Here is a 14,737-nt window from a genome sequence, read left to right as displayed (position 1 = left end):
CGTTGTGCATCACACAAAAAAGGGGGAAAAAAGAAAAAGAACCAACACAATCCATGCACACTGTGTATTTACCAACCATTAGGATTCGCAGCAGACGTCGAAGAAAATGCCTACACCTTACAATCAAGCACCTTGACAAGGTAAAAGCTCTGCATTATATGCTGTAAGAATCTGCCTTGATACGCAGTGCTCTGAGGCATTCCTAATCAGACAGAAAGGAGCTACATAGATGATTGCAGGCAAAAAGGCATAAGCAAACACCACAGTATATACCGAGTCTGTTCACAGTTAAATTCTGTCTCTGCTTATGAACAAACACACATGACAACAAATTATGATAACACATCTTACCAGTATTCAAAAACCAAAAGGCTCACCTTTGGTGCCCAGTAGTATTTTGCGACCTTCCTTGAGTGATCAAAAGGCTGCAAGGAAAAAAGATTGACATGGGAAATAATGCAAAGGAAAGTTAATAAGCATTTCTTGACTTTTTTTCTTTCAACATTAGAGCCGTACAGTCAGAAGAACAATGTTAAGCCCGAGACTACAAACACTGCCAAACCGTTGCAAGAACTATCACCATTTGTCATCATCAACATCAGCTGGACTATACCCACTGCAGGGCGAAGGTCCCTCCCATACTCCCCCAATTAAGCCGGTCCTGTGCTAGTTTCAACCACTTTACCCGTGTGAACCTCTTAACCTCATCCGCCCCCCTAACTTTCTGCTGCCCCCTGCTACACTTTCCTTTCCTTGGAATCCAGTTTGCTACCCTAAGCGACTATTGGTTATCCTCTCTTCACACTACATGTCGTGCCCATTCCCATTTCTGCTTCTTGATTTCCACTAGAATGTCACTAACGCGAGCTATTTTTTTTTACCCACTCTGCACGCTTCCTATCTCTTAATGTTACACCTACTATTTTTAGTTCCGTATCTCTCGCCATTAAAATGCAGATAAGTTAAAAAGCCCCTACCCTTGACTATGCAGGAGAGTGAGTAAGTAAACAAATACTAATTTTGAAAGTGAATAGTTTTTATTATAGAACTCACTTCCAAGTGAGAGAAGCAGAAAGTGCACCATTGCCCTGAGTGAAGAAGAAAATTCGGAAAACCTGGAGCCATGCTGCAGCCATGAGTGAAAATTCGTACACAAGGCTACATCCCCTCTGTACACTATATTACACCGAACAGATAAATGCAGAAGCACCAGAAGCATGATAGCCATTGGCATGAAAAGTTCATGTAGCTCGTAGTGCCGGCTCTTACTATCCCTCCTATCTTTGTTTCAGCTAACTTGGTTAAACCCAGTCTTTCATTTCAGCTGGCTGCAATAAGGTGCAGTTTCTGAAACAGGCACCAACGTTTCCACTCCCTTATGTTTTGCATTTATCAAATAAACCATGACTCTCAGCACCAAAGAGGCTGAAAATGAAGTACACTGGGCACAGCTAAGCATTAGGAAAGTAAACATCTTCAAAAATTCAGCAAAAATGAGAGGGGATCTGGAAGCCCAGATCACACAAATGTTTGCCGACAGACCAGCTATGACCTCACAGCAACTGCCTCTAAAAGACAATGCACAAGGAATGCGCAAGGCAAGGCAGTACTGGTGGACCTTGTGGTTGACTTACTGCTGTGTGGTACCGTGGTTCTGAGGTTCTGATCTCCTTGCCATTGACAACGATGGGCACCTCTGTGCAAGTGTCCTTGAGTTCATTGAGGGCATCTTGAAGGGCTTGCCGCTCCTTACTGCCCGGCAGGTAAGACAGCATAGGCTCATTGGCAACCTTGAACTCGTCCACGTGCTGAGCAAACGTCAGTGTCCTGCGTGCATTTACAGCAAGTGTTTACTGACAGGCAACACAGTCGTGACAGAAACACGAAGAAAATAACTCTGCTGCATTAACCGTGAGAATCAGTGACACTTAGAATCTGTATATAGCATCCAAGTACTCAGAACATGCATGTTGGAGAAAAAATAAAAATTGTCTAAGAAAATGAGAGAAATAAATGCGTGCTTTTTGTACTCTTACATAACTAAGCAAATCTGAGACCTCCCACTCACAGTGAAATGAAAACAAAACAAAAATGAAAAGGGGAAGGAGAGGTATAGGGATGCATGGAATTGGTGTTCCCTATTCCAGTAAGCCTAAAGTAAAGTGTACATTTTGTCGCAAGGTAAATTCTAAGACTTTTGTCAAGATTTACCTTTCTGTTCAAGTATCCTTTAGAAGCTGAGCACATGAAAGTCTGGTTCTGAGAAACAGGCCACTTTAAAGAGAGGGCACTGTAGAGGTATTGGATAACAAAAATCAATCAGGTGGAGTGATGAATTTAGAAAATTTAGAGAGATAACCTAGCTCCAACAAGTATAAAACAGGGGTGATTGAATATTGCCAGAAGATGGCTCTGTATTGCAGTGGACTTAGGCTGGTAACGAATATTACAAACACTTCAATGCTTTTCTCTTCACACAATCTTCTGCCTATGGAACTTCCTGCCAAGCTTAAAGCAATATATTGCCGGTACTGATGACATTCATTGCCTTCCTTCTACCAGCTCACAAGCCCATATCATCATAGCAAAACAACAAAAGACAAGACTACAGGATTTCAGTTTTACAAGATGCACCAACACATTTCCCAAGAATGTTGCAACCTGACATCCAGAAAATCCCCAACAATACCACTTTCCAGTTTCTAACATCTAACTACAATGCTTTTTCTTTACTCGCCTGCATCTGGTGCAGAGCTTTGAAGCCTTACCAAGTGTCTGGATTGTAATTTCACTACTTGACGCAAACTCCTCTCAGAGACATGCTAACCAGTGGCATTGAATACGCTACTAATGCAAAAAAAAAAAACAAAAAAAAAAAACAGCAAAGATGTTATCCTGATGCCAAACATTATTCAGGAAAAAAAGAATTCCATTGACGGTGATACAAGAGATCCTACATACACGATTCTTGTACTGTTGCTTTCAGCTGTAGTGAAGTTTTATTGCTTTTTTTTATGCATTGAATCAAAACCATAGCTGCCTTTCCCCTACAGTCAAGCCACACAGGCCCAAAGGAAACGAGGGGTTTCCTCTTCTTGATTTGGGCAATTGATAAACTTTTTCAGATTTGGGGCAGTCCTAGAAGATGTACAAAGAAAAGGGTAGTTCATAACAAAATTTACATGATGAGGATTGGCATTGCAGGGAACTGCGCTTGTAAATTGTGCACAGCTTGAGTGGTGTGTGCACGGCTGTACTTTGTCCTTATTAGAGAAGTGATCCTTGTTGTCTGGCGGGAATTTTTGAGGTAAGATAAATGCAAACAAATGTGCTCCTCAGACTGCCGTGACTTGAGAGAGCTGCACTCTGTTTCCAGGTGTAAGAGATCCCATTCACTAGGATACTTAAAGCACAGCCAATACTTCCACATGGCAGAGAGTTTGCCATTTCACTTGCAAGATTACCCATGTATACGACCTGGGATTCAAATGATTTCATGCTCGCTACCTGCATATTTATTTGAGGTGTGGCCCACTGTGTTATTCTCAAAGTTTCTCCAGGCTTTTTGTGACTCAGAAAATATGAGCTAGAAAAAAAAGTTTGAAGTTATACAACTTCAGTAGGATCCCTCACCATGGTTCGTATTGCGCGTTTGCGTCGTTATTGAAAGTGTCACTTCACTATCTGCCTGAACTCGAGTCATCTAATTGGGGAAATGTTGGAACAGGATGTTGCTACTATACTGAATTAAAAAGTGCTAGCAACATCGTCTTCCGCTGTTTTCAACAATCAGATGACTCGAGGCCAGGGAGATAGCAACGCTTCGGATAAGGACGGAGACTCGGAATACGAACCCAGTATTCAAAGCCACACACATTTGCAAGGCACATCCATTAACTATTGAATGTCTGATGGCATCTACACTCAAGAGGGCATCATAATGCTGCCTATGATATCAAGGCTACCAGTGTGATGAACTTTACTGATGCCTGAAATACCTACAAATTAAGGGACCAGCAGCAGCATCCTGTGCCTTATCCAAGATTTTAGGGATTGAACTGTAGCACAGAAGCACAAAAGCTGGAATGAGCTTCATTCAAGGTGCATGTTACAGTCTGCAGATTAGTTGTCTCAAGATGACAGAATAAGCCACAGCTTCCACTTTATCTATTTTCTGCACTTCGTCAATTGTTCTTAGGTCCACATATCTTCAAAAGTTGTTACTCAGTGCAGCCAGCTAGAAGGGACAGCATGGCAAAGTGACCGTCTAACACAGAATTCTCAAGTGAATCGTTTCTCAGTCATCTTTCAGCTCTACTTCACTTCCAACTTCACTATTCAATCCGAGTTAATGAATCAAAGGTGATATCGATATTGAAGTCTAAATACTGTGCATTACATGAAATGTAACTTTGGCGATATGTTTTTTGGTGAAATCGACCACTGGTTGGAGTGAGAGTGTAAAGGGGGCTGACGCTTCGTCAGGCAACTTTCGTTTGTTTTTTGTCGCCTCCTCGGCAACCAAGTGTTGTTGAAAATAAATCAGTCAATATATTTTACAGCTACTGAAACTGGAACCGGTGCTGGTTAAATGGGGGTGAAAGAACGAGAAGGTATGCCGCTAAATGCTTTTTTTTTTTTTTTGCATTGTGTGAGTTACAGGATGACACCGCAGGAAAAGGGAGACTGTCGTCTCACAGGCAAAAGACGAAAACATAAGCAGATAGTACTCGCGCACGCGCGCAGATGTTCGCTGCATGCACGCACTTGCGAGACGACGTTCACTGAGGCGCCCTTCGAAAAAAAAAAGCGGCAATCGGCGACACGGCTAGGTTGCACGCATTTGTAGCAGCTAACCGAACCAACAGATCTATACATCGGATGAAATTCCTGGACGGGGTCCGAAGAGTGCGAGAAGCGCGACAATACATTCTGACAACTGTTTGTGCCGGGCAAATATGCTGGCGATTAGATACAGCTTGTCTTACGTAATCTGCAAGCACTCAAAATACGGTGCTATTTTCTCTGAAGATACCATGACATGGAACGTGCTACCGATGAATCGGCAAACGTGGTGCTTGCCGGAGCTAACCATACAACCCGCTCAGCACACAGACCGAATTTAGAGCGATAATACAGAAATTACGGAGTGGTCCTGCAGCCAGCTGCGAAAAGCGTAATACACAGGATTCCGCAACACGCTTCGACTTGCAAAATCGTGCGCGTAGGCTTAAATACTGCTTTAACGCACAGTGGTCTGTTCCATACCACCTCACCTCGTTGCGCAGGCTAGTTGAAGCCGCTTGTGCACTTTCGTTAGCCGGTGAACCCGGCATCGCTGGAGAACGGTGGATGCCATAATAAAGGAGCGAGCCGAGGCGAGCCAGCGTAGAAAGCACAGAAATGTCCCAAGCCACGCTTGCCGACGGATTCACGCCGAGAGGAGGCACAAATTCGTCTGCTTTTAGAGCAAGCCTAGTCGCGGCTTACAATTGTCAAGCGCGGAAAAAAATAGTGCACAAGCTAACGGCATCGCGGTTTGTATGTACACATTTTGCCAATCTATTAACTAAACATTTTCAATATTTTATTTAACTAGAATGCTCCAAGCGTTAGCAGTGTAGGACGGCAGGAAATAAAATGTGTGAACTTTTCCATGCCAAGGTCATTTCCGTAGTCTCGCTTCGCCTCTTTGACGGACTATTGTGTGTTGCTGGCCGGCTGCATTTGCAGTCGTGCGCGTGGTCGTGCGGTTATCGGACGTTGGCCCGCGTGTTTTAAAATCCGCTTTCGGTTGTGTACACAGAGTGACCCCAATTTTGCAATAAATGTAGCTGACTTGTGTGATACCGCGTTAGATCCACTGCACTTGTTCAAAAAGTGTACAACGCACCCTACATAAGCTCTAATCAGGTACCATAGCTCTCTCGTACTACTACTGTATGAAGCTGCTACTACAGTTGCACAAGCAAACAACTGCAGTTTAAGAAAAGCTGTGACCAACACAACTGCGTCAACACGCCAGCTAAATTGATATCCGCCCGCCACATGCTATCCCTCTAATTTCGTTCTGAGTTAAAAATGAGCAACGTGCAACGTTCGAAACAGTTGAATTCGCGGACTGGATACTCGATACTGGACTGGATTTTACTCAATTCGCGGATTGAGTAAAATGGCAAAAAATAAAATAATTAAATAAAATTTGAAACCACCAAACCCGGACAGGCTGCTATACAGAGGATGGCAGTTCGGGATACATCTCCGCCATGCTAAAGGTACGTACGTTACACCGGAATTTCAGAAAATTTAATTTCGCCTCACTGCATCTTCATGGGGGTGGAACACGCCCGCGATATATAATTAGCAAACCAGCACAGCTTAGGAGCCACCGTTGCGACTGACTGCAACCGACTCGTCACCTGTCATTCTGATGCGCGACACCAATTAATGGAAACAGAGTCCAAGTAATCAAATGATATCGGTACTCTTTCAGTCGTGGTTTGCTAGCTGGCTGTTCATTCTACTGGCTGCATTCTGTACGGGCCACGGTGCAAGTACGGGCCTAAAAACCGTGCAGAAGCGGCCAGCAAACAAAAAAAAAAGGGGGGGGGGGGGGGGGACATATCGTGAGATATCAAACCATTATTAGTTATTAGTTGGTTCAGAGGAAGGGAAAGGCGCAGTATCTGTCACACTTGCTCTGTGGACACCTGAACCGTGCCGTAAGGGAAGGAAAGAGGGTGGGAGTGAAAGTGGACAGAGAAGGGGGAGCCGTAGCGGAGGTCTACGGAGTAATTTCGACCACCTGGGGATCTTTAACGTGCGCTGACATCACACAGCACACGGACGCCACTTCGTTTCGCCTCCAGAGATATCAAACCGACTTCATTGATTTCGAGTTCTGAGAAACTTGAGGTTGCTTTATTTTCGCTCTGCTAAATAATTAATTACAATTCATTATGTGATTTGCTAATTGTTTATCTCACAAAAGTATATGATTTGAGATTGCTGAAACTATTATAAGCAGCACACGCATAAACATCCGATTCATGTGACTGCAGGAAGGTTACTCTTCATGCAGTTATATGCGGAGAAAGCCACGAGCTGCAGAAAAGAAAAAAAAAAAAAGCAATTTCGCAGCAGTGCACTTGAATTGCACCGTTTTCGTGCGTGCGTGTTCGACGAGCAAAACTCGCACGCCAGCTGTGAGCAAGTGACAAGGCAGCTACACTGCTGTCGTATACCGAAGGTCCCCGCGGTACGCATGAGCAAGTTCGAAGGCTGAAAGCACGCACCGAAAGATCGATTACTCTATTTGACTGGGATGCTCGGATTAGCGTAAAGAACGTACTTTTTGTAATGTTGATATCCAATTCGCAAGATTAAAAAAAAAAAAAAACTAAAGGTCATGGCTAATTACCCTTCTTTTAATTCAGCTGAGGCACTGCGTAATGCAAGCAGGAATAGGGGGAAAATGCAATGCGAACGACGGTGTTGCTTCCTACGATGGGAAGCTGCTTCGAGTGAACGACACCGCTGCTGACGATGATATGATTTTGCCCGAATCAGTCTAGGCAGCGTTAGACTGATTCTGTTTGCTGTGCGGTGTGTCGTTCGAGGAAGCGGCAAATGAAAGGCGCCGCACGGACGCCTGGATCGGGCTCCCAGTGGGGTCAGCTTCGAATATGCATGAATCGCCTGGTGACGTCATGACCTGTCGTGACGGTACAGCGCTCGTCCCTTGTCGAACACAACCAGCATTTCATCGAACGCATCAATGTTCACCCGCGATCTATAATTTGTTTACAGGAAAGGAAAGGCGCAGTGTTTATCACTCGCGGAATCCCGCTATCCTCACGAGGGGAATTATGAAAAGCGTTTCACCATCCGGGGCGTGGCGCAGTTGGTAAAGCGCTGGGCTGGGGATCTGGAGATGTTTTATTAATTTATTAATGCGAAAGCACTACTTCGCTATGTTCACACATTTCTGTCCGCAGACCGTGTCCGGCATACCGTGTCTGCCCTGTCCGCAGAACGTGTCCGCAGCAGTAGTAATTGAGAAGTGGTAGAGGTAATGAGTGGTGTCAATCGATAGAGGGTGACGTAATGTTGTGTCCAAAAATAATTAGGCCAATAAGTTAATTAGGTAATTAATTATAATGACTGGTTCACATGAAAGGATAGGCGCAGTATCTGTCACACTTGTTCTGTGGACACCTGAACCGCACCGTAAGGAAAGGAAGGATTTATTTATAGGAAGGGAAAGGCGTGGTAACTATCTCACTTGTTTTCTGTGGACACCGCAACCGCGCCGTAGGGAAGGGAGGAAGGTGGGAGGGAAAGTGGAAAGAAAGAGGAGCCGTAGTGGAGGGCTACGGAGTAATTTCGACCACCTGGGGATCTTTAACGTGCGCTGACATCGCACAGCACACGACGCCTCTTCGTTTCGCCTCCATCGAAACGCAGCCGCCGAGCTCGGGTTCGAACCCGGGTGCTCCGGCACAGCAATCGGGCGTCTTACCAAGGACTATCCATAACTACAGCGCAAACGACAGGATAGAGATGAAGGAGGGTCACCACACAGCACTGTATGGTGTCCCTCCTTCATCTATGTCCTGTCGTTTGCGCTGTAGTTATGGATCATCGAAAACACCAACTCGCCCAGCAAATGCTTTAGTAAGGACTAAATGGGTAAAAAAGAAGTTAATAGCTGAAGAGGCTGCGATAGCGCTAGCATGTACAGGAAATAAAGCCAAAACTATCCTTTCAGATAATAAGGCGTCTGTTAGGAACTTCGGCAAAGGCCTAATTTCCAAGCAGGCGGCCAGTCTACCGAGAAAGCACCCGCTAAACCAGGAGGTTTCAGTCATCTGGGTTCCAGCTCACGAGGGTCTACCAGGCAATGAGGCTGTCCATCGCCTCGCTCGGGATGTATATACCCGAGCGGCCATAGAGACCCTGCTACCCGGAGACATGCAAAGACCCCTCATCACCTACAAGGAGCTCTCTGAGACTCCCAGACTAAACAGAAGGATCAATTCACCACCAGGTAGGTCCCTAATAGCCTCAACGTGCAGGGTTTGGCGAAAAATTCAGGTAATCGTGTTACTGCATGTTACTCTGCATAATGAGTAGACAGGGGACCCAGAGGCTTGCAATCTCTGCAACGTACCTCTGAGTCAAAATCATCTAATCTGGCAATGCCCCGATTCTCCGGCAGCTAAAGAAACTGATCCCCTTGATCAAATTACCTGGGAGTCCTACATCCGCAGCCCAAATGCGGATGAACAAAAGATCGTCCTACGCCTGGCGGAGGAGGCTTACTCCAAGAACTTCTCTGCTGCCATGGCGCAGGAGAGCCGTCAAGGAGACCCTCCCCCTGGCTTAGCCCCTGCCCCGAGGTCTATGTCGGTGGTCGGTGTATATAGTCTTCTCACTCACTCACTCACTCACTCACTCACTCACTCACTCACTCACTCACTCACTCACTCACTCACTCACTCACTCACTCACTCACTCACTCACTCACTCACTCACTCACTCACTCACTCACTCACTCACTCACTCACTCGCTCACAGAAGCGTATGTGACGAAGAGAATGTGACGTCACGAAACGGGAATTAGAGCCGAAAAAGGGCATAGAAAGGGATTGGCGCGCAGTTTGAAAGTACCAGACTGAAATGGGTAAACGAAGTGAATTAAGCAACTAGAAGCAACCAGAAGCAACCAGAAGCAATCAGAAGCAACCAACAGCAGCATCCGTGCTTTCGCATTACTCCAATGCAGATTCTGCACTCTAATTTTTTTTTTAACTCTCGCTCTCGAAAGAGTGGCACCTCTGCGGACCTCTCCCTGCTCGGCTGCCACGAGTTTAGCTGGTGTTGGTTAAATAAATGACTCTAAGTTAACCCGAAACCAGGGGTCCAGTACAAGACCAGTTGCGCTCGCTTATAGGAGGTCGGTGGGGATCCCTTGGGATATCGCGGCCTCCACCGCGCGCTGGATAAGCCGGCGTTGGTCTTCTGGCTCGGGAGGTACGCAGGAGAGGCTCCCACGTGTCTGGGGTGTAATAGTTTTCTGCATGTGTTGTAGTGTGTACTAGTCCACGCTGTATGAGAGTGGCCGCAGTTGAGAAGTGTTTGCGCATGGGAGCTATCTGTTGCGGGAAGATCCTGCAGATCCTGGAAAGCTGCCAGTTTGTAGTTTGCGCCATTTGACTGCGTCTCGTCTTGTTACCTTCACTCGCAACATACAACATCACGCAGACTGGGTTAACACCGAGGAAACTCTCGGCAGCAACCACTGCCTTCTCAATTTTTTCCCGCCACTACCAACACGCCCATAGCAGAAGAAGGGTACACCAACTGCTCCCGGTCACTGATGTCGCACCTTCGCACATATAAAACGCACATTCAGCTCACAGAGGCGATAACGGACGTGGATAACCACCTCCTTCACCGCTGGGAAGCTCGCCGCAGCCTTACACGCCACTGGCGTCGCCAAAAACACAACCGCAAACTTAAAGAACGTATTGCCGATATCACCCACCGAGCCGCCGAGTACGCGGCCCAGCTCATGGTCTCGAACTGAGGGTTCGTTGCAATACAGCGGCCCGACATACGTCTAACCGTAATACATGGAGGCTCTTCCGAGCTCTCATCAATCCAACGCAGACCCGCACTGAAACCCAAAAAACGTTGCAGGTACCCTAAATGACGGGGCTGGTCATCGTCAATAAAGGCTTACAACCATATTTGTATATTTACGAACATATTTGCTGCTGAACAGCTTCCTGACCCAGTCAGTACAAGCGGAAGAAGTGCCCTTATACTTGTAGACATTCCAAAATGGTAGTAATACGCTTTCTTTGTTTTGCAGTGCAAAATACACATAACGGAGGTAGGAGAGACGCAGGACGAACGCTGAACTTCAACTGATGGTTAGTTACAACGTTAGTTTTTGTGAAGCAATAAAATGTTTAGTTCTTTTTCCACGTATATACATCCCCGTCTCGTGAATATTTGTGGCACAAAATGCACGCAGCTGTGATACTACATTTAAGATTACTTTCTGGATATTGTGTCTGAACGGAGTGCTAGAGCACTTAATTCACAGTTTTCTAACTGCATAGCACTAAAGGATTTTTACAGCCTTAGAAAACACATGTGTAGATGATGGAACTTCTCGCTACAAAAACACACAAAAAAAGAGTGAGAAGTGAGCAGCGAGAATGAACTTTTATCTGCATTCCATTCGCAAGAAATGACTTAAAATGATAGGAGTTATAGTGTGCAGCACGGACGTTGACCGAAAAAAAAAAAAAAGAACATTAAGAAGATCCCATCGCATAAGGCGATTGGGCACAATTCTTCGCGCGACAATTCCGCGTTCTTTCGCAAGCACAATCGCTATGCAAACAAGCCAGATCAGCATCAAAAACAGCGCCCAGTCTCCGCGTCAAGTGCGCACTTCAGTCCAATCGTAAATACGCGCCTACGTGCTCGACACGCTTCGATAGCAATCGGGACGGTATTCCCCCTTCAACGCTGCGTGCGTGCTTTCTTCCTTATTCACGCTGTCCTGACGCAAGAACGGCGCGTGTACACAGCTGTTCTTTCGTGGCATCCTTACCTACCACCGCGAAAACAGGAGGACTTACGCACCTCCTGCACCGAATCTCACAATAACACAACGCACACAGCCCCATACCCAATCCTTCTCCACGCCCGCTTTCCTGACCAGTTTTCTTCTTCCTGCAAGCTTGTTGGCAAACCTGGTGACTTTCTGCGCACACTGCTCACCCGCCCCTCATTCCATCATCCTCCTTCACCAGAGGTGGCCCTAGATTACTGGGAGCACCTATTCACCAGTACCTCCGATCAGAACTAGTGCAAGATTATTGCTAGCGCTCTCGCTCGGATAGCCCTCCAAGGGCTTTCCTTTCCTTTGTAAGAGGGCCCTCCGTACATGGAGGGGCTCTCAAATGCCATGTAGGGGACTACGCCCCCACCCTCTGTAATATTGGCAGCAAATGTTTCTACCACCATCACCAGTGGTGTGGGCACATCAAGAGCCTCGTGTGTGTGTATCTGTCGCGAGCTGCTCGGACGACGACGCGCCGTGTATTCGCGGTCAGGGGGCGTCTTCAACTCTAATCTCGGGGTAAACAAGTGTCGAGTGTGAGCCTATCGGCTATCGGCGATGCTCCCTTTTCGCTGCTTGCTACAGAGAGGCACCCCTCCTTTATCTCATCGAAAGCACTTGAAGCCGTGACTGGGGGTGGAAGGGGCGATTGTGTGCAACTCGAGAGTGGTGCTACATGTTCCGCCTCCCTGCTGTTTTTGGCCTGTGTTTCATCGTTGTGTCGCGGAAGGCCACAGGGACTTCAAGATGAGCATGCGACTGAGGCTATTCTTATATGCCGTCTTCGCCGACAGTAACTAAGCGGTCGGGGCAGACCCCGACTTAGTCGTAGTGGAACACATACCCAAAACTGCGTAATGCATGCAAAAGGTGAGACGTAATTACAGTGTTCTAAAGCGTAACCTTCCGAGAAAGAAACAACGTCGCCTGGTTATTTAAAAAAAAATATTTGTGGTACGTTGGGCTCTACTTCGGCTTACGATGGAGTTGTCTGTACCGGATCATTTCTTTCCATGTTCGTCCGTTGTAACAACGTGCCAGCGTTGAATAAACAAATGAGGGGCAGGGAACAGCCTATGAACTCCTTGTCATAATCTGCTGTGCAAAAGTGCGGGCTCGCGCACCAGGTGAATTTTCTCCTCAGCTGCCATCTTGAGATAGGCTGGTAAAGCTACCTTAATTGTTCCATCATGCTCGTGGATCGAATTGCTTGCTTATTTTATAAGCCCACGATGAGTGGTACGTCTGCCATGCGGCCATTGCAATTTGGTGGTTTGTGTATAGTGTTCCATAAGAAGACACCAAGACCTAATTTCTTGATTCGTGATTTCTTTACTTCTTCTTCGTGCACTCATAACCTACTGCATAAAAATCGGTTAAATATGCATACCGGGAATTGTTTCAATTTTTATAATGATCCCTGACACCAAAAACAATATTAGATGTGAAGTTTTAGCTTAAGTTGCCCATTCTCTTTGTTGTTGTTAAACTCGCTTTTGATTGTGTCAGTGAGTTATTTTCTGCACTCTGGCTCAGCGCAGTGTATCGTAATAAGCCTCGATATTTTACTTAGATGCTTTGGATTTATTGTACGGAATATTAACACCGCATCTCGCCAGGGCAATGAAAAGGCGAAATTTCTTTCTTTTTCTTTACCACATTTAACATTCCCTTAAAGAACCCAGTCTTGACGGTTCAGGCAGCAAAAATAAAAATTTTTAAACAAAACTTCTCAACTGGATTAATTAACCTAACCTATGTTTAACCAAATTTGCCCGGAAACGCAATAATACAGTTTATCAAGGCTGTAGAGGCATGTTGAGAGATTGAGGTCACGAAGTTTGCCAAACCAACTGCGACATAAGAAAGCGCGTCTAGCCGAACGGCGCAAGAAAGGTTGAGATAAACAGAAAAGTACGCTTGCAGCCAGTAAGTGGCGGGGATGTTAGGAAATATAAACCTGCCTTTGGCACAATGTCGGTACAGGTGGTATTAGACTCCTTACGCAACTGGCACGACTTCCTCAGAGCAGTATATATGTCCTGAATAGAAATGGCTGCGTAAATCGGCACCTGAATGATTAAACAGTGCATCTCTCTAATAATGTTGGCTCTCTAATAAAGGCCGGTGAAATCAAGGCATAATTATAACGCGAGCTGCATTCCTGATACAGGAACTTGCGTACAGTCATATGGACATATCGGGTTCCAGCTTCCTTTCTTCCGTTATAGAAGAGCAAGCTGGGAGACGGAAACGCCAGGACAAGCTGTATTTATATCAGGGCCATCACTTCGCAAATGCCCCTTGACTTCAGCTATAGTGGCGTTAAAGTCAGCAGGGCAAATAGTTACGGTACACACGCGCCCAAACAATCACCCCTGATTGTGTACGCTCTATCCAGAAAGGCGGTAATCAATATTGAATTAGTTATTATTTGCACTCTGGAACCGCTATACTAATTGATGGTGATTTGAACACTCTGAACACTGTTTTGGGATGTAATTATGATTCCAAAAGGATGATGTAGTTGAGACTATCTTCATGAAAATGGCGGTTGCACTGTTAAATTACTGTGGAGTCGAGAAATTTCTCAATGGTGCGTTGAAGTTCGGAGGGCTAAGACCCCTTCAAATGTTGATGATTTAACAGTAATGAATCGCGATGAGCAGATGCAGAATATCAAGAGAGGGATTGTATTTACATGGATATACATAGAGGAAAAAGATAGGTTACAGAAGCAAAGTCACAGATATAAAATTACATAAAACTGTAGCTTAAAGAAAAAAGATCTCATACAGAGAAACACTACTACATAACCTAACTTGTCGACCTAAGGTTAAAGCCTAGATACTTGCAGAAGGTACTAAGCCCCCTTGCACTGCTGGACTCTGTCACGTTTTTAAATGTTTTACAAGCAAAGTAGTCGGGGCGATGATATTCAAAGACCATCTATACACTTCGATCAAACTATCAAATTTTAACTGCAAGTCGCCATATTCCTGTAGGGTTCAGCACCATCTTGAATCCAGGACTTGACATAAAAAAGAAACAAATTAAAGATAAAACACTTGGCACATCCTCTCTGTGTGCAGG

General features: G+C 45.6%; 1 protein-coding gene across 1 annotated transcript in view; it reads right to left on the bottom strand.

Moving 5' to 3' along the window:
* P5CDh1 (delta-1-Pyrroline-5-carboxylate dehydrogenase 1) overlaps nt 1–5,472 on the bottom strand; it is a 42,225-nt gene extending 36,753 nt beyond the window's left edge. The window contains exons 1-3 of the mRNA XM_084597911.1: nt 5,277–5,472; nt 1,635–1,827; nt 378–425 (exon numbers count right to left, since the gene is read on the bottom strand). Of these exons, the coding sequence (XP_084454037.1) occupies nt 378–425; nt 1,635–1,827; nt 5,277–5,359 (324 nt within the window). The 5' untranslated portion in view covers nt 5,360–5,472. The remainder of the gene's footprint in view (nt 1–377; nt 426–1,634; nt 1,828–5,276) is intronic.
* Between the last annotated feature and the right edge of the window lie 9,265 nt (nt 5,473–14,737).

Source organism: Amblyomma maculatum, chromosome 3 (assembly GCF_055883805.1).
Source record: "Amblyomma maculatum isolate TAMU_Amacu chromosome 3, ASM5588380v1, whole genome shotgun sequence".
Lineage (NCBI taxonomy): Eukaryota > Metazoa > Arthropoda > Arachnida > Ixodida > Ixodidae > Amblyomma > Amblyomma maculatum.
This window is presented reverse-complemented; position numbering and strand designations above follow the sequence as displayed.